This window comes from Typopeltis vanoorti, chromosome 1 (genome assembly GCF_054136105.1).
Source record: "Typopeltis vanoorti isolate ZY-2024b chromosome 1, IOZ_Tvanoo_1.0, whole genome shotgun sequence".
NCBI lineage: Eukaryota > Metazoa > Arthropoda > Arachnida > Uropygi > Thelyphonidae > Typopeltis > Typopeltis vanoorti.
In genome coordinates, this window is record NC_143549.1 from 134,128,797 (window position 1) to 134,153,394 (window position 24,598).

The 24,598-nt window shown below is 34.4% G+C and overlaps 1 protein-coding gene across 1 annotated transcript in view; it reads left to right on the forward strand.

Annotated features, from left to right (window-relative positions):
- LOC150110449 (proteoglycan Cow-like) overlaps positions 1-24,598 on the forward strand; it is a 200,455-nt gene that overhangs the window by 51,230 nt on the left and 124,627 nt on the right. The window contains exons 2-4 of the mRNA XM_090399367.1: positions 650-710; positions 13,293-13,392; positions 20,928-21,214. Of these exons, the coding sequence (XP_090255493.1) occupies positions 650-710; positions 13,293-13,392; positions 20,928-21,214 (448 nt within the window). The remainder of the gene's footprint in view (positions 1-649; positions 711-13,292; positions 13,393-20,927; positions 21,215-24,598) is intronic.

The following is a 24,598-nucleotide window of genomic DNA, read 5'->3' on the forward strand; positions in this document are numbered from 1 at the left end:
CAAAATAAAATAAGATTTACAAAAATAGTTTGCCACGCACCAATAATAAACGTTTCATATCTCACAGAAATAAGACACGTAAGCATACTAAATATGCACTGCGTTTGTGCAGTGTCGGAATGACAACGTGCAATGAGAAGTGCAAACAAATATCAGCATTAGATCGCAGTGCATTTGTTTCGTAATCTAAAGCGTTAATCGAACAATTCCAATTATTAACTATTCAATCAATGTCAAAACATAAGCTGCAACCTTTAACATGCTGTATTGCATTTATATTATGTTGTAAGCATTGTTATTATTTATAAACACAAACAAAATTTAATTTTTTTATTTTTTTCTTGGAGGTGTCGCAGTGCTTATGTATAGACCGCCACTGGTGTAGTCATAATGCACAAGATTTAATTTAAAGCATGCATATCTTTTTAGCTAATTGCTTTGTAGTTGTTATTAAAACTTTGGATTCACAGAATAAATTTGTATTTTTTGTCACTATGCAATTATATAAAATTCCAGCCTACTTTGATTTTATATTTGTAAGATTTATTTATTATGAAATTCATCATTTGTAGATAAACTTGCTTTTTTTTTCAAAACTTATTGGGTAAAATTGTGTGTTTCTCAAAAAAGTTTTCAATTATTTTAATAGGCAGTTGTAGATACTGATCCTGAAAGGACATTAAGAAAAGCTTCAGAAGCTTGGGCTGAAAGTAAGTTAGCAATTTTTATTAATTTTATAATATTCACTCATTCTTTTCTTTTACGAAAATCATTGTTTGCTTTTATAGACTATTTTATTAATTTTATCATCATCATCAGATTGCTGATAGAATATGGAGCATATTATGATAGTACTACATGGAAAGTTTACATTTTTATAACTTTCTATCAACAGTTTTCCACCAAATTCTGTTATTTGTCAGGACTCCAGTATTGTCAGATCTTATATATTTTGATCTTCTAAGGTACGTCTAACTGCATCAGTTAAAAGTTTGGTCTTCATCTGGATCTTTTTTCTGGCATCCTGACATCAAACACTTATTTTGCAGGGGCGAATGCTGGTCTTGAAATTCATGCATGCTCTTGTTATCATTCAGGGAGTGAGAGGTGTGATTGAAGTCTGATTAGCAGAATAATGAATTACTGACCAACATTTAATCATACAAATACAACATTTATTTTACAAATGATATTCTATCTTTTTCAATTTAGCTACTTGAATACAAATTCTGCCCTACAGTTCTTCTTTATGAACTGGTCAATAACATCGTCATAAAAAGTTGGTTGTAACTTAATTTTCCAAAGCAACACGCACACTTGTAAAGGCTGGCTGAAGCTCACTGGTTAGAGCTATGTTGACTGTGTATTGCCTGTGTTTAAGCAACAGAGTGAGGCGACGTGAAATGGCTATGTGCACGCATGAAATCACAGTGCTGCTGCAAGGACCTGGAAGCTCCTACAACTGAGCAAGCCAAGGTAGCTTTGACTAGACGAGCGAGCATCGGCCTTCGACACAACGCAAAGCTTAAGATGTCTTCTCTGTACAAAAATGAAAGCCTAAATTGGAATGCTTATAAATGCATGCATTTATTAACAAATAAATATTACTTCTTTCTCAATTAATGAGCTTGTGCAGCAAGCATAGCAAGCATGGAGAATTCGCCCTTGTTATTTTGCTAGACTTTTCTCTCCCATTCAGTTTAAGTGACTGCCACCTGAAATTAGCTCTGCTCACATATTCCATGCCAATAATGTCATGTTCCTTCATAATATCTTCATTTTTAATATAATTCTGCCATAATTTTTATTCTATCATCTGTGGTCTCTGGTCTTTGATCGACTGTTTAGTTTCTAACCCAGCTTTCTTATCCTTGAAGTTAAAATTGGTTTGAACATCTTGTATACAGCTACTTTACTATTTTGCTGATTTCTCTTATTTATTCAATTAACCCCCATCTTACCAGCTTTACTTATTCTGTTAATTTTTTTTTTTTATTATATGAACACTCCAGGATTCATTTCCAGCTAAACTCATAAAGATCTAATTTAGTGTAAACTGAATGATGCTATTAATAAGTGTTATTAGACATTGATTTAATGGAAGATAATACTGTTAGGATTATGATAAACTGTTAATTACACCTATATATTGTTCAGTTTACATGGACATCTTCAGGGATTTGAGTACCATATCTAAAACACTGCTCAGATGCTGCAGCTAGGATAGGGCAAATAGTGTTCTCAGATTTTCGTAGCATTTGGCATAATTGTTTATTAGATGCATTTATCAGTGCTATGATCTATTTAGTGAATAGTTTTTGGCACTTGAATTTTTATTTTATTTATTTTTTTACATAGTAAGTTTTTTTGTCACTTTACTGGCAAAGAGTAACTAGAGAATGGTCCTCCAGATCTTGATTATTTGTATATTTAAAAAACATTGTCTCTTTGATGTCGTTACTTCTATGACAATCTTATTCTTTTCTATGGCAGAACAATTTGAAGCTGTATGGAATTTTGTAATGCCTGAATAGGAATGTGTGTGTGTGGAGGGTGGGGTATTATGCAGACACACAAGCTCATAACTTAGACCTTCTAACTATAGGACAAGCTTCTTCCATGGTTGGGTAAAGAGAAAGATGTGAAAACAGTAGTAAGCAAAATTAAGAAGTTTAATCCTTCCTATTGGAGTTGTTATTGAAGTGAGTGATGTACAAGGGCAGGCTGAAAAACTTCTGATAAACACCTAGAACAAAAATGATATTAAAGCAATTGATATAACCACAAGAAAGAACATATCTTAAAACCCTTTTAACTCCCATGTTTCATCAGATTGTAATAATTTGTTCTTTTTCTTTTAGGATATATAAGAAGACATGTCAGAGGATTTGAAGAAATTTGATGATAGAGGTACAGGCCATCATCAAAAAATCTGCAACTGAGATTCACTAAACTTTGTGTGAGACTTTAGGGGACTGTGTCCCAACAGATGCCAGATTGTTGGCCAAGTTTAAAACTGGGCATCCCGAGACAACAGATACTCCCAGGTCAGGAAGACCTTCCACAGTGATCACACCTGAAAACATCAATGCAGTGCATGCCATGATCCTTGATAAATAAATAAACAAATACCAGCCAAAAACATTGCAAAGACTCTGGGAATATCCAGGGAACAAGTTGAGGTCATTATCTACCAACATCTGGTCATGCAGAAGCTCTCAGCAAAGTGGGTCCCCAAATGTTTGAATGCTGACCAAAAGAGAGAACATGTGCTGTCATCTCAAGGGATTTTGGGTCATTTTAAGAAATCGGGCACAAATAATCACTTCAGTGGAGACACAAAGGTTCTCGTTCTCCATGGCCAAAGAAGTTCCGAACTCAAAAGTCAGCATGGAAGGTTCTTGTCATCGTCTTTTGGGATATGATGGTGTAATCCTTACCAACTACCTCAAAAAAGGTGAAATTGTTACAGCAGCAGTTTACTCAACAGCTCTGAAGGAAGGGAAGGAGGTACTGAAGGAAGAAATGCCTGCAGGGAAATGCCTGAGCAGAGGTGTGTTGCTTTTGCAGGACAATGCACCTACTCACACTGCTCATGAAACCCGACAGACAATTCAGAAGTTTGGTTTTAAATGTCTACCTCACCCACCCTATTCACCAGACCTAGCTCCAGCTGACTATTTTCTATTCCCAAATTGAAAGAAACATTTGAAAGGAACAAAATTTATCACAGATGATTAATATGGTGATTATCACACCTTTTCAGCACACCCTCTTATATAAAAAGTTTCTTTCCTGGTTGTATTATATATATATATATATATATATATATATATATATACAGTCATTCCCTGAAATTACGTGGTAGGTGGGACCAACAAAAAAGCGCGTAAGTCGAATTCGCGTAACTTGGGTATAATTTTGCATGTAATTTATATATACAAACATACAAAATATTAGTTAATTGGGTTAAAATAACTAATATTTCTTAAAAATTATTTCTTAAAAACTTATATTTCTTAAAAAAAAAAGGTGTTTTTACAAAAACACTTATTTTTTTTAAGAAATATAATCATAATTGTGGTTTTTCGTACATAAAAAAAAGAAAGTTATTTCGATGTAGATGGTTTCATAAAATCTAATAGATTCGTCTGATGGCATAATGTCTTTTTCTTGTCATGCAAAATTTCTTCATAGCAAGCCAATGATTTTTTATTCCTTGCCTTGTGGCTACAATTCGTTCCTCGTTAGAATCTATGTCCTCCAAAATCTGTAAACTTTTCTTAATTAAGCTAAGACCTTCTGTTAATTTTGCAATTGTCATGTGCTTTTCTGGTAGAACTGGATCTGAGGTTTCGGTCTCTTCAGTAGCGCTTTGCTCATGCATCTCTATGAGCTCGTCGATTGTAAGCTCCTTGTTATGTGAGTCTAACAGCTCGCTGACATCTTCACTGTCGACTTCTAAATCTAATTGCCTTGCAAGGTTGACAACTTCTTCTATTGCCTCAGCAACTTTATCAGTTTCTGGCAACATTTCCGTTTCGCATTTAAAAAAGGATGGACAAAGTTTTTTCCAGACACCATTCAAGGTTTTTTGGGAAATTTCACCCCAAGAATCTCCGATAATCCTTACAGCATCTAAAACATTAAACTGTTTCCAAAACTCTTTAACAGACAGTTGCTCATTTTGCCTCATAGCTTCATTCATACTTGCAAACAAATGCCATGTGTAGTACGCTTTGAATGTTTTGATAACTCCTTGGTCCATCGGTTGAAGTAAGCTGGTTGTATTTGGAGGCAAGAAAACAACTTTTACATGTGGATCAAAATCAATTAAAGTTGCAGGAGGGTGACCAGGTGCATTATCAATAATGATCGTAACTTTAAATGGAATTTTTTTAAACTGGCAATAATGTTCAACTTCAGATATGAAGTGGTGACCAAAGAAGTCTTCAAAAATAAAAGCTATCACCCAAGCTTTAGAATTTGACTTCCAAATCACTGGCAAGCCAGCTTTAGATTTATTTTTTTAGAGCTCTTGGATTACTGGCGAATGCGGCCGGCGCCGGAAAGATACGACTAGTGGTGAGGCATGAAGCGGGACGGGAATACGTACATACAGTATAAGAAACCGCGTAATAACTCCGGATTCATGTAAGTCGGGATATGACTGTGTGTGTGTGTGTGTGTGTGTATATATATATATATTGTATTATTATTATTATTTTTAGTTCCCACAATAAAAGGTAGGTTCTTATGGTTGGAGAATAAAATTATTTACAGTTTACAGGTCACTCATCATGTTATAGGCTTTAATGTCCCTGAATAGTGACACATATAGTATGGTATATGGGGCCTGAATTGTTTAGTATGGTATTTTATTATTTTAATAAATTTTTCTTCTTAAATGGTAGTTTAATCTGCAGATATTTCACATTGACGTCTTCCATGTATGTGCTTTAATTCTAATGTTGGTATGTCTAAAATGTTCCATTAGCAACATATAATTGTAAAGTTGTATGTTTACATATACAGTAATGTAGGATTTATCTGACCTTTGAAACATTGACTCTTCAATTAACTGACCCTTGCATGTCAACTGATTTCTGGTTGAGCACTGTGTAATTGTACTTCTATTATCTGACCCTTCAATTATTAGACTCATTGTTCTGATAATTGAAGGGGTGGATAAATAGTAGATTACTGCAGTTATAGTGAACAGCATTTCTCTTGGCAGCTTAACATTTACTTTTTCCAGATCTTTAACTTATCAGCAAAAACTTTCAGGTTAGGTATATCAGAGCTCTCTATTTATTTCTATTCTTCCATATTTTATTATTTTTGTTCCATGTTTTTTTTTTCCCTCTAAATTTTCTCTTATCTGGTTTCTCTGCCTTTATTGTGGTCTTCCTTTAGACCTTTTTGCCCAATTTTCATTTCATACATTCTTTTTAGTATTCTTTCTAAATTCATTCTCATTATGTCTAAACTACTTCAATTTTTTTTTTTTTTTGCCTTCAAGTGTTTCTTAACATTTTCTAATCCCAAAACATTCCTAATGTCCATATTTGTTCTATCTTTCCTTGTTCTTGTAAATATTATCCTCAAAACTTTAATTTTTCCATGCTCGCATTCTACTTATGTCTGTTATTGTTAGTCACTATATCTCTGTTGCATAAGAGAAAACAAAAAAGCAACTTCTGTTGATCGAAAGAAAATGAATTTAGAAAGATTACCAAGAAGAACTTGCACTTCAGTGAGTCTGCACTGTCCCAAAGTAGACTACATACATACATAATTAAAGAAGATTTGAATTAGTGAAGTACTCTTTGTCTCTTGGTCTAAACTTCCATTTTTAGAAAGAGTAAATTCTCAAATATTTGAAGTTTTTGCTCATCTTCAAGACTAGTCCACTATGACCATTAACTTGCATGCTTTCTCTGTCATTTAAAATTGCCCCCATCCCCCTCTTCCCTTGCTTTGTCCAATTTGTTCTGTGGCTCTTCCAAATATCTTAAATCAGATATTTTTAATTAATTATTAATTATTAATTAATGTTGTAATTTCTTTAAAAAAAAGTTATAAATAGCCAATGTATAAGTTTTACCACCAATTATCAGATAAGTTTCTTTATTTCTTTGATTATTACTTCAACTTCTGCCAGACCTATTTCTCTATTATGTCTCATCTCTATTCATTCCAGTTTGTTTTACTGTAACTTTCTTTAACAGATTTCTAAAATAATGTTGCCACATCATTTTCCTCCATGGCAGTTGCAAGATGGAATTCTTGCAACTGCTCTTCTTCAACTACTATATCTTCATATATCTTAATATATATATATATATATATATATATATATTGGCCAGACGAACAAATCTATTGAATTACGTATGGAGGAACACATGAGGGACATTGCTTACAAGAGACAACAAGCCAATGCCTTATCAAGCCATATTCTTTTCTCGGCTGATCCTAATGATGAAAACCCAAGTCATACAGTCCCCTGGGACAGATCTACTAACATCTTTCATTGCCATGATGAATTGGAGAGAAAAATTGTAGAATCTAGGGAAATCATCCTCAACCCTGAACATCTAAATAATAACTTGAGCTACAACCTCCCAGATAGTCATTCAGCTGTAATCATGTACTGGCGTTCATGTGATGCTGCAAGCATGCACTCTCCCAACAATGTAACAAATGAAAAAACAGCTTTAAATACAACTACAACGTTTTCATGCTAATTATGTATAGAGACTCTCTGTGTTGTTCATAGTTTTTTTAACCTTCAGTGTTTTTTCTTTTATAATGTCACCTGATGAAGGCTGTTATAAGCCGAAACCAGTCATGTTTTACTATTAAACCCCCTTTTTTTACCTAACTCTTGGTTTAAGTCATTCAACTGTATTTTACAATATGTATTTCAACCGAGTCAATGAATCGTCATACATCTTAGAGAGATTAGGATTGCATTTCCATTTATTAAAAAAACTTAGTTTCTCTTTGCTTCTTTTTCTGTTCTTCATTAATCTGTATTTTTCTTATATCATTAATATCTTCTTTAATGTTATGTGTAAATTCAAGGCAGATTTTTATATTTTCCTCTTTAATTATTATTACTTTTTTTTGCATGGTTCTTCCTCTGATAATGAACAATTCTCTCATAATTTAATCTGTTCTTTATGAACTTTCAAAAGACTTTGTGTTTTTGACTTAACTGCTCTTTAACTTTCTCTCATTCCAGATCTACAAAACTTAACTACAGATCCTTGTTTTATTGCCATGATTTCTCATGAAACCATTTGCCTTAAAAATCCTAGTCTTGACAACCCTAATTTGGCCTGAACTCAGTTTTTTTGTTCCTCAAATTTCTCATCTTCAAGTTTTCCTGTCTTCTTCTTCAGCACGCTTGCATAAATTTTAAATATAGGGAAATTCCCCTCTAATATTCATATTCAGTTTTTATTTCTCCTTATTTTTATTTATGGTTTGAGAGATCTGGTTACTCAGAGTTGTACTCTAATTATCCAGAATTTAATCCTCTAACTAGACTTTTTATCAATTATGTTGCCACTGTAAAATTTTTATGCCTCTTTATTTTGAGCATTTCTGGTCGCATATCATTTACTTCAGCTGTCTGTCCGCATTTCAGATTTTGACAGCTTTCTCTATATCCAGTACTGAAATTTACTCACAGCTGCATTTCATCAGGATATTTTCCACCACTGTTCTATTTTTGCTTAATTGATTTAATAATTTTTCTAAGTAATTACACCCTTATGTCTTGAATATCTGGAGTATCTTGGGTTTGTTTTCTTTATCTCTGATTCCTTTTACTTTGGATTGCCAGGGCATTTCACTGGAAGGTTTGTGTAAAGAAGGCTCCTGATTCAGATAAGTTTTTTTTGACTAATTAATTGTAAATGATTGTGTGTTTATGTGTAAGAAATGCAGTAGAAGTTGTGTATTTGTATTGTGTGGGCTTGTTTAAATTTGTTTACAAAATTGTTAAACTTAGAACAAGTATAGTAACCAGTGAAGGAAAGATGGCGGCAGTTTTGTCTTTACAGGAATTATAGTTTTGATTTTAGTGGTTTTGTGAAATGTGAGGTGTGCTATATGTATTTATTAAATTATGTAGATAAATTATGGATAAGGCTGATGGATGAAGGGTGTGTGTGAAGTGTGATCTGATAGTAGCATCAGAAGATGCCTCAGTAACCAAAGCAGACATTCTGCCTCCAATTGGAGAGAGTGACCATGTGGTTTCTTCTTGGAAGTTGCCAAATATGTGGACTCTGTCAAAAGGGGTTTATGTTCAATTATAAGGCTAGTGATTATGAGAGACTCAGAAGTCATCTTGGAACTGTGTCATGGCTTGAGAAGCTACACTAGCCTTGTAATTAATTGAACATAAACCCCTTTTGACAGAGAACTTCACATATTTGGCAACTTCCAAGAAGAGACCACATGGTCACTCTCTCCAGGAAAGAATGTTAGTAGTGCATGGCAAGTGGGCAGAGATTACTTGAGAGTAGCTGTATCAGTATGGATGAGTAGGAATGTATAGCAAGAGCTGTAAAAAAAAAAAAAAAAAAAAAAAAAAAAAATTTAAATAATAAAATAAAAAAACATTGTGGAGGAAATATGAAGGAAAAAAGTGATCAGCATACTCGTGAGCAGTACCATGTGCAAGCAAGAAGGTAAGTAAGTTACATCTCTTACTAGTGTGGTAAGAAAGATCAAATGAGATTATGAGAGAAAATTAGCCAAACAGGCCAAAGTAAACACAAGAATTTTTTATGTAGCAGGTAAGAGGAAAAATTACTAAGGTAGAATGACATTAAAAAGTGCTCATGGTAGGAAGCTGACTGAACCAAAAGAAATAGTTGAGTTGCTGAGTGATCATTTTGCAAAGGTGTTATCATCCAGGTGGTGATTTTACAGTTACAGGGATGCATACTGACATTGAGGTAGATGGAACAGGAGGCATTCAGCATATTAAAAAATATGAATGCGAACACAGCAGTGGGACAGGATGGCATATCTGTCTGTGTACTACATGAGTGTGCAAGAGAATTGGCATTGCCTTTAATGAAATTGTTCATTTTAAGTCTCTCAGCTCTGGCAGGGTTCAAAGGCAATGGAAAGAGTGGTAAGATAGTATCATTGCATAAAGATGGCTCTGAGACAGAGGTAGCAAACTACAGACCAATTAATATGTAGGGAGTGTTTGTTAAAGTATTGGAAAAGTTGGTAAAATGTAAAATTCAACAGTGGATGGATAGGGATGCAATATTCTATAGTGAGCAGCATGGCTTTGTAATGGTATTTCCTCTCTTAGTAAGTTATTCACATTTTATAATAAAGTGACAACAGAATTGGATAAAGGTGATGGCTACACCATGATACTATTTGACTTTGCCAAGACATTTGATAGAATACCACATGGAAAACTATTACAAAAACTGGAGAGGATGGGAATGGATATGAGGCTAGTAGTATGGATAGGGAGATGGCTGACAGACTTACACCAGAGAGTAGTATTTGGTGGAGTGAGGTCTAGGAGAATGATGGTGACTATTGGAGTACCTCAGGGTTCAGTACTGGGGCCACTATTCTTTAATTTGTATATCAGTGACATAGGCCGGGCCGTGCCGGCTATATGTGCAATGTGTGCAATGCACACAAGTGCCAAAGATTTGGTATGATATTTTATGCCAAATAATTTAGGTTTAGATTTAGTCTGTGAAGTAGGGCTTCAGCACTTTCTTTATATAAACGTTCATGTTAATATAAAGATCTATGTAGAAGTTTGGTCTTTTCCCAATGGATCCTTTGGTTTAGGTTTTCAACTCCATGTTGTGCGAGGCCATAAATAAAGTTAATTTTGTCAGAAAAATACTGCAGTCTTCATCTATCAATATCCAACTTACTTTAGATACATTGAATGATCTAAATCAATTTTTAAATGATTATAGGTCTGATGAAACTTGCAAAGAAATTGTAGAAAGCTAAAATTAATTGCAGCAAAATTTGACGCAGAATCTGTATTTTGTAGTAGTAGACCACTAAGGCGACGTAAAAAGAACACAATTTGATTATGTACATGAAAATGAAAATATAGTAGATCCTGAAATTTCATTAGTAATTTTTTTCTCTCTGCATAATAGATCAAATATTACAATCTTTGCAGGAAAGATTTACTTTATTAAAAGAACATATGAATTCATTTCAGTTTTTGTATTTGTTAAGTACTTCACAAAATAAAGAATATTTATTATCTTGTTGTAAAAAGTTACGACAAAAATTAACACATGAGAACCATTCAGACATTGACGCAGACAATTTATGCGAAGAAATTTTACACTGTCAACCATTTATTTCTAATTTTAAAAAAATGTATATCAGATAATTCAGTATATTTATTCAAATGACTTAATCATAGTTTATCCAAATTTTACAATTGCTCTTCGGATTCTTTTGTCATTACAGTATCTGTAGCATCTGCAGAAAACGGTCCTTTTCTAAACTTAAAATTATTAAAAACTACTTGCGCTCCACAATGGTACAAGACAGACTTTCAAGCCATTATATCAATAGAGTCAGATATTTTGGATCAGCTTGATATACATGATATTATTCGAGAATTTTCATTAATGAAAACTAGAAAAGTTCAATTCACTAAGTGATTTGTCTTTCTGTTTAAATATTTATTTAACTATTTCTTTACCCAATAATGTTATATATGTTCCTATTTTATATACTTGTAAGTTACTATTATTTATTTACTTTATTTTTTTTTTTAATTATTTTTGTTGTTTTTGTACCCTTGTATGTTTATTGTTTTTTATACAATTTTTTTGTATAAAAAAATTGTGCAAAAATTGTACAATGTCAAAGCTAATTAGCATGTCAGTTTCCAACAGTTGAATGTCTTGTATTTTTTGCATGAAACTCTGTGGAATTTTTAATTGATGAGGCTGTGGCCTATGTGAGGACAGAGAAGGTTAGATAGTCGGGCTGCTAATAGAATCCACGCCGGGTCTGAGTGGAACGTTATTCTTGTGAAACTTAGGTAAACTGTATATTCTAGGAGGCATAGCATGGTATGTCCTGAGTTTTTTTTATTGTTTCTTCGTCTAAGGAAGTGTTTCATTGAGTAACTTGTTCAGTTTCTTGAGCTGTCTTTTTGTAGGATCATAATCAAGTTTTTCGATCTCAGAGTAGTAAATTCATTTTTCGGTCATATGAATTGGTATCTAGAACAACAGTGGTATTTCCCTTGTTGGCTCTGGTGATGATTATGTTTTTATTACATTTTAAGGAGGTAAGAGCTTTCGATTCTGATGGTTGGATATTTAAGTCCGAAGGTTTGGCATCATAGATTATTTTGGCTATTTTGAAATGAAGTCTGTTGGCTTTAGTACTGGAAAGATGGCCGATGTTTCTTTCAGTGTTGTGTATAAAATCTAAATATGGAAAGCATTTAGGTGAAATGGCAAACTTATGACCTCTTGCTATAACATTTAATTCATCTTCTATAATAAATTTAGTTTAATCCTTTATCCAAGTGTAAGCAAACAAAGTTTGCACCTGAAAATATCTTCAGGACTGAGGGAAGGTGGCACATCCCTTGGCAACTCGCAGCAAAGGTGGACCAAGTTCTCATCACTACTTGTCTCAGTATTTCCCATAATGCAGAGCACATCTCCTTGCGGACATGTATACTGCTATGCATTAAGGAAAGGGCCACTACCCAGACCGGTTTCGACCTTTATTGAAGTCTAGTCAGTGGGAGGCAGACCCAGAGTGTCTGTCTCCCACTGACGGTGGATGGCTAGATAAGTTGACAACCCATTTTTCGGTTGGTAATTTGTTGGTATTTTTCTTAGATCTGTTTAACAAATTAAGGTATTTTTTATGTAGATTAATATTACTTTTATGAAATGCTTTGATCCCCGAATTTTTTGAGATACTAATAATCACTTGTAGCAATTCTTGATTTAACGTATTCGACAATTCTGCTTCTAATTTTGTAAATTTTGTAAATTTTATTATTTGTTGCCAATTCATGTTTGGAAACTTGTAACTGATTAAGCACTAAGAAATAGCTTGCTTTCTGATAGATTTTATGAGCACCTGGTGATTTGATAACTTCCTTTAGTTTAGCAAACGTTGGAATGAGTTTATCGCGTCTGCACTTTTTTAAAAAAAGAGATTCAGGCATGTAGCTTATCCTGTTTCAATTGCAGTTTGCCTAGTAAGTCAGTTCTCTGTGAAGGAATAAGACTTTATTGTACAATGAAACCTGTGGAGAATTCATGACTAAACAAACACACTTAATAACCACAGTAATAAGTTTTAATAAGTAAATATTTAATTCTATAACACGCTACTGCACGCATATTGGGATTCCATTGTAATTATGCGCCCTAACTGCATGTTATTCCTAGTATTGTTTGAATTAACTGTACTGACGATGTCCTAAAATACTCAGGATGAAATATTTACTTATTAAAACTTATTAATGTGGTTATTAGTCATGCTCTCTAGTTGACGAACAACCTTTCATGTGGCATCCTATCAAATGTGTTAGCAAAGTCAACAGTATCGTAGAGTATTCCTTTATCTAATTTTATAACATTATTATAAAATATTTTATAATCAGTAAACAAGTTATTTGTTTGCAAGTGTTGTACTTTTAAAATCTTTGTATCATTTTGCGGACATTATATGAATAAATAACTAATATTTATTTTATTTATTTTTTTTTTGTTGTTGTTAAGATGACCTCTGCAAAAATCTTCAGTGTAAATCACATCAAGTATGCTTAGTGAAGGAAGATGATGTTGCTATTTGTGTTAGTAAGAGGAAATTGAAAGTTAAGTAAGTTTTATCCTTTTCATTATATTTTTTACATATTATAATTTCTGAATAAAAATTTCTAAAAACATCATAGTTTAGAAAATTGTTAGAACAGAGGATAATAAATGTTTGATATTATAGTCAAGTTTTAAATGATGTTTGCCTTTGAAAAACTTCTGAGGATTTCAGAAGTGATTAAGAGTATATGAATATACAACCTTGACACGAGGTGCTGTTTTTGTTTATATTTTATTCTGCAGCTTTATCTAAACCACGTTTCTTAATTTTTTTCTGGATATGAATTTTTTTCAATCTTCTTCTTCTGCCGCTTCTCCCACTTAAGTGGGGTCATTGTTGATGATGAGTCTCCTCCACATCCTCCTGTCTTGGGTTGTCACCACATCCAAGTTCTTCATCATCGAGTCCTCTTCTACCAGCTCCCTCCATCTCTTCTTTGGCCGCCCACGCTTCCTCCTTCCTTGCACATCCATCTGCATGACCCTTTCTCCCACATATTCGTCCTCCCTCCTCATCACATGACCAAACCATCTCAACCTTGCCTCCTGTATCTTCGCTCCTAAGTTCGTAACTTTCACTGTTCCCCTCGCATAGTCATTTCTCTGACGATCCCTTCTGGTCACAACACACATCCACCTAAGCATTCTCATCTCTGCTACTTCCATCCTGCTGATGTTATTTTTCCTCAGGGCCACAGTTTCTATAGCATACGTCATAGCTGGCCTCACTACTGTCCTATAGATTTTGCTTTTCAGATTGATCGGCACCGTCTTATCGCATAACACTCCAGCCATCTCCCTCCAGTTCCTCCAACCCGCTTGTATCCTGCATCCCACATGAAGATTAATTTTCTCCAGAAAATTAATCTTCATATTGATAAATTTAAAACGAGAAGTCTGATATCATCTGCCCGAGTGTGTATGGCTTGACCAGATAAATAAAAATTTCATTCCTCTTTTGTTAGAAGTTTAATATGATAAATGGTGAGATGTGGGCTGTAATTTTTGCACATAGGCTGGTCATCAGCCCTCAGTAAATAAGAATGTGTAAGATGACTGACCTATGCAGAGCCTAGAAAGAACAACTTCGTTGTTCTTTGTAGCCTCTTTCTTGGCAGTCTAGTCAAAATAGAAACAGACTAGACTGTCAATTCCTAATTTCAAGCTTAATTTTTATTTAGGCTCATATTTTTATTCACCTCTTTCTAAATTTTGCCTTTGATTACCTTTCAATATCTTAGCTACATACAACTGATAAGATACTGATCGATCTATAATTTTCTGAGTGTGTGTGTGTGTCATGGAGCATTCTTTATGTAACTATTTTGTCCTTTTTCCTAATCCCTTGGGACCTTGTTGTCATGTGGGGTTCTCCCAATTTTTCCTCATCCATCCCTTAGGACTGGTTGAGGTTGTGTCCTCCAATGAGGGACTTCTAAGTATGTGTTTTTTTGACTGTAGATCCGTGTACGTGTTCATGGGGCTGGTTTGCCTGTTCTGAGAGACAAAAACCAGAGTTTCCAGGAGGGAAAAACCCTCTACCTCTACATGAGCCTGGCTAACTCACCTTTAGTTGAAAGAGTCCAGATAAAGGTTCCTCACGTCATAGACGGGAATTGAACCCAGGTCTTTCTGACCAAAAGGCTTCGTCTATACTGATTAAGCTATGGAGACTCTACCTTTGGAATCGTGTCTCGTTTGAGATTTAAACAGCCTGATCAGAAGCACTGCCAGTTCTCTTGCATATTCTCTTAACCCAGTAGCATATAACCTATCTAATCGCATAGCTTTATTTATGAGATTTTAAACTATTATTATTGTTAAGAGAGATTATTCTTATTATTATTAAGAGAGAGACCTCTAGGGAGTTGGAACTCATTGAGGGAGGCCACATACTATATGCACCCAGCTATCATACTTGTTCTTGAATTTATTCACACTGCTTGCACACACAACATTCAATGGCAATCCATTCCAATCACACACCACCTTATGAAAGAAAAATCTAGCCCTCACCCTCTTCTTAGCAGCATTCATTCTCGGCTTCCAAGTATGCCCTCTTGTCCTTTCCCCACCCTCGATAAATTGAAAAATTTCATCAGCCGAAATCCTGTATGACCCTTTCAGAAGCCTGAATCATGTCACCCCCTCTCTCTTGTTTGCGAGTGTATCCCATAATAATCTGTAAAATGCATTATGGGATACATACTAAGACAAGCGATGTTAAGTCATTAGCCTTTATATACAAGTAGTTCAGGCGTGAATATTTGGGTAAAGGATTAAAACCAAGCATATAATATCTTGGCATCTTTAATGTATTGTAGAACCAATGAAAAAAAATCTTATAACATGTACACACACACACACACACACACACACACACACACACACACACACGTATATAAATAAATTTGGAAGGTTTTGAAAACTGACCGGAGAGCTTATGAGAATACAATCTTATGCATCAAAGTTGCCTTAGCTTGCACTACTAAAACCCATGTGTGCGGTGAGGCATTTATATATTTGCCTCCTTTTATTACTTCTTCTGATTAAGGTTTCATTGGCCTGACAGTTGTTTCAAACTGTTTGGTTCTCATGGGAGATCATGCAGAAACCTTAAAATGACAAGAATTCTCATTCAGTACCAAAGCAATTCTGTTTCAGAAAATTGCATTTTTCATAAATGAACAGCATTGGTGCTTAAAAGTCTGTTCCTGTTTAATATTGTGATGGAGGAAGTGAGAGAAGACGTGCCTTGGACTATGTTGTATGCAGATGACATCGTGCTGTGTGCAGAATCAAGAGAAGAAGTGGCAGCCAAACTGGACAGTTGGAGGAAAGTACTGGAAGAGAGAGGTATGAGGCTGAGCAGAAGTGAGACAGAGTATATGTGTTGCAAAGTGGATGGCAGCCAGGAGACAGATCTGGAGCTGGAAGAAAATGTCATCAGGAAGGTCAGTGACTTTAGATACTTAGGTTCAACAATGAAAGAGGATGGTAAGGCTGAGAAGGAAGTGGAATGCAGGATGGAAGAACTGGAGAGAGATGACTGGAGTGCTATGTGATAAGAGGGTGCCGATCAAACTAAAAGGCAAAATCTACAGGACAGTAGTGAGACCAGCTATGACGTATGCTTTGGAAACTGTGGCCCTGAGGAAAAATAACATCAGCAGCATGGAGGTAGCAGAGATGAGAATGCTTAGGTGGATGTGCGGTATGACCAGAAAGGATCATCTGAGAAATGACTATATAAGGGGAACGGTGAAAGTTACGAACTTGGGGGCAAAGATACAGGAGGCAAGGTTGAGAGATGGTTTGGTCATGTGATGAGGAGGGAGGAAGAGTATGTGGGAAGAAAGGTCATGCAGATGGATGTGCAGGGGAAGAGGAAGCATGGACGGCCAAAGAAGAGATGGAGAGAGATGGTGGAGGAGGACTTGAGGATGAAGAACTTGGATGTGGTTATATCCCAAGACAGGAAGTTGTGAAGGAGACTCACCACAAACAGCGACCCTACTTAAGTGGGAAAAGCTGCAGAAGAAGAAGAAGTCGGTGCTTAAAAGTAATTATCAAAGAGCCTAAATGTATTCATTTCAGCATTGTGAATGAGCTTTTCGTCTTCACTTCTGCTTGTAATTTTTTTCAATTTGTCAGTTTGATGCCTGGTGTTTCAGGCTAGTGCGACTTACTCAATGTATTAATAAATGGCAAATATACAGGTTGTGGGCAGATTTTGTGTTGTTTAAATGGTGCAGTGAAAGCAACTACAATTCCACTCTTGTTCTCATAAGCTCGCTGGCAAATTTTTGAAATTTCACTTTCTTTCAGCAATTTGGCTATAAAATATAGATGGATCCATAATATTCTCCATTTCGACTTAATAGATCTATCATTAAATTTTATAGAGAACATAGTATTAAAAAAAACCAAAAAACATAAAAATCAGAACAAAATATTCCACGTATTTCTTCAAATAAAAATATTAATGGAACTTATTTTAAATTGTGAAATATAGAAAATACATTATGATGTAGGAAAGCGAATTTTTTAGCTGTATTTGGAGTAGCATATGTCTGGTTTCTTCATACATATTTCCAACTTCTGAAAAAAAAAAAAAAATTCTTTCAAAGAATAAGCTGGTAGCTAGTGCCAAAAGAAAGCTTCTGAGAAATTGTACTGCAGATGAAGTTTACTCATTAGCTTTGGAAACCGTTCTGTTTGAATAGTCATGCAAGATAAGGGGAGGCTTTTCCTGATTGATTGCATTTGTTATGACACAACATACCAAGTATTTTTCAGGCACCCAATCTTCTATCAAGTTATTAATGTACCACTGATAGCTATTTCCTTCAACTTGTATATGCAGCAATATGTCAAACACCTGAAAATTTAAAATATATCATGCATTAGTTTCATTCTCACCATATTTCAACATTTAAATTTTCTTTTTCATAAAATGTACATAGACTGAATTTTTCTGCTTCGGCCAGCTGAATACTGAATCCTTCTACTGATTCAGCCAACACCGAATATTTGAAAAAAACATGACAAATTGGCTGAATACCGAAGCAGAACTGAATATTCGATGCATTCCTAGAAGTAGGAAACAAAACAGTGTGCCACTAATTTTGCTTTCCTTTCAAACTTTTCTTTTCTTCCACCATTCAAAGAATGGTGCAAGAAAGATTTTCAATTACAGATCAGTTTCTCTCTATCTGCAGTTGTAATTAAAAAGTATACTAAGATTTGTTAGGAGTGGAACAGGATTAGGTTGAATAAACGGTGTTCTCTGTGATGCAACGTATGTTGTTGAATGGAAGGCTTTGCTTTATCAGTCTATGTACATTTTATGAAAAAGAAAATTTAAATGTTAAAAATTGGTGAGAATGAAACTAATGCTTGATATATTTTAAATTTTCAGGTGTTTGACATATTGCTGCATATATAAATTGAAGGAAATAGCTATCAGTGGTACATTAATAACTTGATAGAAGATTGGGTGCTTGAAAAATACTTGGTATGTTATGCAGGGGGGAAAAATGTCTCAGTAAATGAATGTAATCAGTGGCATCGCACAGGGTTCTATTCCAGATATCACTACTTGTGGCTCATTATTTCGTCACACTTTCAAGGATTGATCATGAGAGTGCACTCCACTCCATACAACCTGCTGCCTTTACAAGTTTATCCTCCATCTATTTGGATAGAAAATGCCAATTGTCCATCAATAGTATTTTTGTTTGTAAATTGCTTATTGTTTTCTTGGCTGATTTTCCTCTCTAAAAGAGTAAAATCTTAAGTTTTTAGGAGAAAAAATATCTGTTACCTCTATTTGAGATCAGCTAACTCACCTTCAATTGAAAAAGTCCATATAAAGATTCCTCTTTTAACAGCTAGAATAAAACTCAAGTTTTTTCTAATCAAAGAGTGTTGTCTCATAATTGCTCTTGTTGTGCTCTGGAGGCATTTCTTTATTATTTCTTAATGTTTTATGCAAGAATAGCTTAGTCTTCTACTCCCTCTGATCTGAAAGTTTATAATGGGCACACAGAACCTCAAAATATCTACAATTACTTCTTTAAATGCTTATTCTATGCTGTTCTTCTCCAGTGGGGGAAAAATTATCTGATCAAATTCAGTTTCATTTCTCCAGAACTCAAACTTACCTCATTTTTCAGAAAAACTAAATCTGTTCATTTGATCTAACTTTCAATACCACTTAATTTCCTGTTAATAAGAGATTTTTCTTTTTGAATAACAATAAAACTTCAGTCCTCTCATGCTATAAATATCACATCTATTGCTGTATCAACATTCAAATGGTGGACTTCCTCCTCCACTCTAAACACTTCATTTCATTTTAGCAATTTACTTTTCCTTTGCAAATCCCAAATCCATTCTAGATGATATACTGGTTTTATGCCTCGGGGAGGTATACTCAAGCTGTTAAAATTCTATTCAACACAGAACTGTTGGATTAATTCATACACTCAGCTTCTGCTCTATGCTTCTTATACAGATGCTTCTATGGGCATTGTTCCCTACATCAAAAATACCTCCATCTGCCCATTTTCCACATCTAAATGTTAAAACTTAGTGATCCAATCAGTCAACATCAATATTTGCTTCAGTTCAGACTTACTGCTTTTTTTATTCATCATTTACTAAATTTTGAACTTTAATGGACTTTAATAGAGTACTTTAAATTAAGTTGATTATCATAAGAATGAAGAATCCAAGAACCGTCCCCCCCCCCGCTTCTTATATAGTAATTATGGTACTGCTAAATGACGATAGCCCTGTCTCCAATACTCACCACATAAGCAAAGTGACATGATCAAGTGGACGGAACTGTTGAACATCATCAGAAGTGATGTCACACATGCGATCAGTGTGCCACTATGCTGAACACTAGAAATCATTCTGTGGAAAAATTGAAAATAAAAATGAATTTCAAAAAGGAAACAAGCAAAAAATGAAAATCAGAAAAAATGCCAAATATTACATATTACGCACATAAAGTAATCATAAAAACAAACAATTCTGATAATATGGAGTGTTTTTTTTCCTTATTTTCATAAAATTTTGTGGTGGTTACACCACCAAAAACTAATCCAAAAAAGAAACTCTTCACAATCCACTTCAAATGAACAGAAAACACCAAATATGGAAAGGTACTAAAAAAACACCCATCTCCTGTGTGCGTGTGCACATCACCACACCATTCTCTCACCTTCAACATCCACCCACCTGTTTCCACCTGGAAAACACCTTTCCAGCATGGCTGTCACTTCCCACAACGCACCCTCCCCAACTCATAAATACCCACCTACCTACTTGCTGTGTTGCAGTCAAAAAATACACCAGCTCTATGGGCATATCACCAGAAGTGATGTCACAGGAGTGACCAACACACCACTATGCTGGTATCACTCTCACCTATTTCCACTCCACAACACATCCACCCAACTTTAAAACACCCCACCTGGCATGGGGTATTTTAATATCAATATTGATATTAAAAACACTACATCAAAAAACACTTACATCTGCTCATTTTCTATATGTAAACACCTCAAAAATCCGCCCACCCTGCTTGCCTGTCATTTGGATCATAAAAAATAAATTCCAATTCCTGATATAACATGAGACATAATAGCAAACCATTCATTCCAAACAAGAGTTCAATAAAAATAATATTACAACCAAGTAACTTCAAAATAAAGCACGAAAAAATATAATCCAGTAAAAGAAGAAAAAATATACATAACATTTCCTTTTAGTTTGCAAGGTGGTGCATGGATTGCTATAATGATGTCACATCTGATTATGTGATATCATACTGCCTGCCAGGTCACATAGCTTTGCTTACATGGCGAGTGTTGGAGAGAGGGCTAGAATCGTAAACTCAGTCTGTGATTATTTTTTTGAAGTTTTCTAAAATTTGAAAAATACAAAAACATGCATATAGTTAAACATTTCTATTAATTTTTTAAACATGGATATGAATTATTTTATTGTGATAATTGTTCTTTTCAGAAATCTTACAAAATCTTACAATGCAAAAAGAGAAAAGGAAACTGTAGAGGATGGCAGTGAAGAAGAGGAACTACTTTGGGAAAGAAATGAAGATGCTGATAGTAAAAAAGACCAGTTTAGTGCTGAACTGGAAGGAAGTTCTTGTATTCCTTGTCCTGTTGTAAAGCCAGAGTTTGTTTGTGGATCTGATAATCAAACGTATTCCTCTGTATGCAGACTTGATTTTCGCAATTGTATGCATAAAACATTGGTTAAGGTTAACTGCAAAGGATTTTGTCCATGTAAAGGTAAGTCCCTAAGGGATTATTCTTTTTCTCAGTTTTCTGGAACTCGATTTTTAAATTATTCAGTTATTTTTAATAGTTGTTACAAAATTTTCTTTTCATAACTTAAATGAACCAGATGTCAAGAAGGTAGAAAGCTCTGTCCTTATTTGTTTTGTTTTTATACTGATGCTCTTTAACTAAGTTGTTTACTGACATGACCAAGATCTTTAAAGACCTTGGTCATACTGCCTTAAATCCGCCTTGTCTTTGTTAATGCTACCATAATTGTAAAACATAATTGACTACACACGATAAATTGAGTAATGAAATAAACAATTTAATATAGTTCACCAGTATTTCGTGATGAGTATCTGATCTCATCATCAGAGTGAAACATACAATGGGCTACTGAAACTACATGAAGTAAGAGAGAACTAAACCAAGTTTACAAAGTGCTTCTCTTCTGCTGCTCTCTTTCCAGTCATGTGCACTATTAGGACCATGGAAAAACAGAGAACTTAGTCATTAATAGTTGTAGCAAACATAGCTAAAAGGCAAAGGAGAGAGCACAGCTAACTTCCAAGACATTCCTTCAATTACTGAGATTAAATTTACCTCTAACATAAATTAATAATTTACATGATTTAATTTAATTTAATTTTTATTTAATTCGTGTAGTAATTTATAGTAAATTAGTAATTTATGTTAGAAGTAAATTTAAACTCAGTAATTTTATACCACACCATATCATACAGCTTATCTTGTAAGTAGCTGTGCTCTCCTTTGCCTTTTGGCTATGTTTGCTTACAGTGGTTAATGACAAAGTTCTCTGTTCCCATATTCCTAATAGTGCATGTGACTGGCGAGAGAGAGAGAGAGATGCGATAGAACAGAAGCACTTTATAACCTCGATTTAGTTCTTTCTTGCTTCATGTAGCTTCAGTAGCTCATATGTTTCACTCTGATGATGTGATGAAACAATCATCACAAAAAATTAGGGTGTTATATTAAATTCTTTATTTCGTTACATAATTTATTGTGGATAGTTCATTATTCACCTCATCTATGTAAGCTTTAGAAGTACATTAAGCATACAGAAAACCATTCACTTCAGGCATTGTTCATAATGTTGGACCATTTTGAGATGGATGTGGTTTTTAGAAGTCTGTTGTTGTATTTGAATGGCTGTTGTTTTACATTCTGAAGTTTCAAGGCATACATGGATAGTGAATTGAAGTGGAAGGCCCACTTCACTATCTGGGGGTTAGCACTCTTTAATGGTATTCTTTTCAGTTGGTAGAATTTTCTTTAAGCGAAAGTTCTGTTTCTCACTGCCTGGCTGATACTCTTTATCTTCTAGGGATTATTTTTTGATCTTTCCTCTCCTGTCACCATGCTCTGAACAAGTTGATATCTACTCTGCAGCATCCTCTCATCACTTCTGTTTCTATCCTGTCTATCACCTTTCCTTCTCCTTCTATTTAGTAGAGGCATGAGATGCTTTAGCAGGATCTTGAGGCTAAATTGTTATCAAGACCTTGTTTAAAAATAAGGAAAAGTATTAAATACTTACTCCAGGTATAGACCACACCTACTTAAAATATCTGTTACAAAAGTTTTACAATAGCAAAATATTAATCTGGTGATGATGGTACTGCTCTGCTGTGTCAAACCGTAGCTGAAAAGGTACAAACTGGATAACTATGAAAGTGCAAATTTTTCAGAGTTATCCAGTTCATACCTTTTCAAAATCTGGAGCCTATTTGTTCACTTTCAGGCACTGGATGTTTTTATCAGAGGAAACCAGGGTGAATAGTCAGAAGTCAGCTACTGAAGCAGTCTTGAGCAAAATTGAAGGTAGGCACTATTATTGCAATAAGCATAAATGGAAAAGAGGTGGAGTTAGCAAAGGCATTACAGAAACATCACTAGAGCTGATGTTAGTGGGATGAAGAAAACAAAAAACTGGCGAGTTCTTTCTACATAGTAAGCATAAATGTCTTCTGATCCTTCTAAATAGTAAACATAAGATAATTTATTTGGACAGCAGATATCAGAAAAAGTATGGAGTAGCTATTGTATTCAACATAAAACATGAAGATAAACTTGAATTGGGAGAGAATGAGGGTGGGAATGAACAAGTTTTGAGTCAATTGATGTGGGCAAAATGAAATTGGAAGTTGGTTTATACATCTAAGATATGTGCAGGACTAATAGTAATGGTGAACAACACCTACTAGATCTTAGTTAATTTGTGTACTAGTCATTACTAACACCAGGATTCAATACAAAAATGTAGATAAATTAACTTGAAGAAAATATACATGAAACAATGAAAGTTTTGATTATATTATGGTTTGATAATGTTCTAGATTGCTTTAGTATGTGGGAACATACAGAGAACTGGCAATAGAAAGTGATCACATAAAGTTTCAATCAGGATAAAAGTGAGCGTCATATTGAAACAGTGTTCAACCTAAATTTTGAATAGAATGTTCAACAACTCTCAGATGTGAATTGCAGATCCAAGTATACAATCATTTAGGAAAGAGTGGACAGAATTGGTAACATGCACTAAACCTCAGATATAGTGGCTTTAGAGAAAGTTTGAAGAAAATTTGGATTGACTGTCATTGCAGCTCGTGATGATAGCTTGTGTAAAGATGGAAAAATAAGAATTTGTGGTGGACAAAGAATTTAGAGAAGGAAAAAAAAAGTCACAGGAAGATTTTGAAAAGAATATAGAAATATAATGAAAATGGCAAAATATTTTGGAGGCTCTTAAGAAAGTTTAAGATTTTGATATTGAAGTCCCTGAGGAAGTTGACCTATTGGCTGCAGAAAATCAAGATTTACAAATAGGTAGTTAAAGAGGTTAGTGGTTATCAGACTTTGGAGAGTGCTAAAAGCAGAAAATGAATACAAGCAAGTTTGTATTCTTTGACCTGGGAAGCACTTCCACCTGTGTGTGCGTGTGTGTGTGTGTGTGTGTGTGTGTGTGAGAGAGTGAGAAAGAGAGAGAGAGAGAGACTATATATTTACTTCTCTCACATGCTCTGGGTGGTTAAACTTTTAAATTTAAAATAAAAAGAACATCTGAAACCAAACTCCAATCTAATTTGCATATAGATTCATATCCCAGGATAATCTCATGTGTAATTTAAATTATCCTTTTTAAACTCATTTAATTCATTAAGAGATTGAGTCTTCAAACACTCTTTAATCAAAATAAAAATATTTAATTTACAAAAAGCACAGATATACACACACCATCAAATTAACTACTTAATTACTACACAAGCAGCAGTGTATTCTTCAGTTCACAACAAGATAAACACTTTAATCTGCACAGCTTCCTTTCAATGAAATATACCAACAATTATTATCTTATATGGACAAAACTCC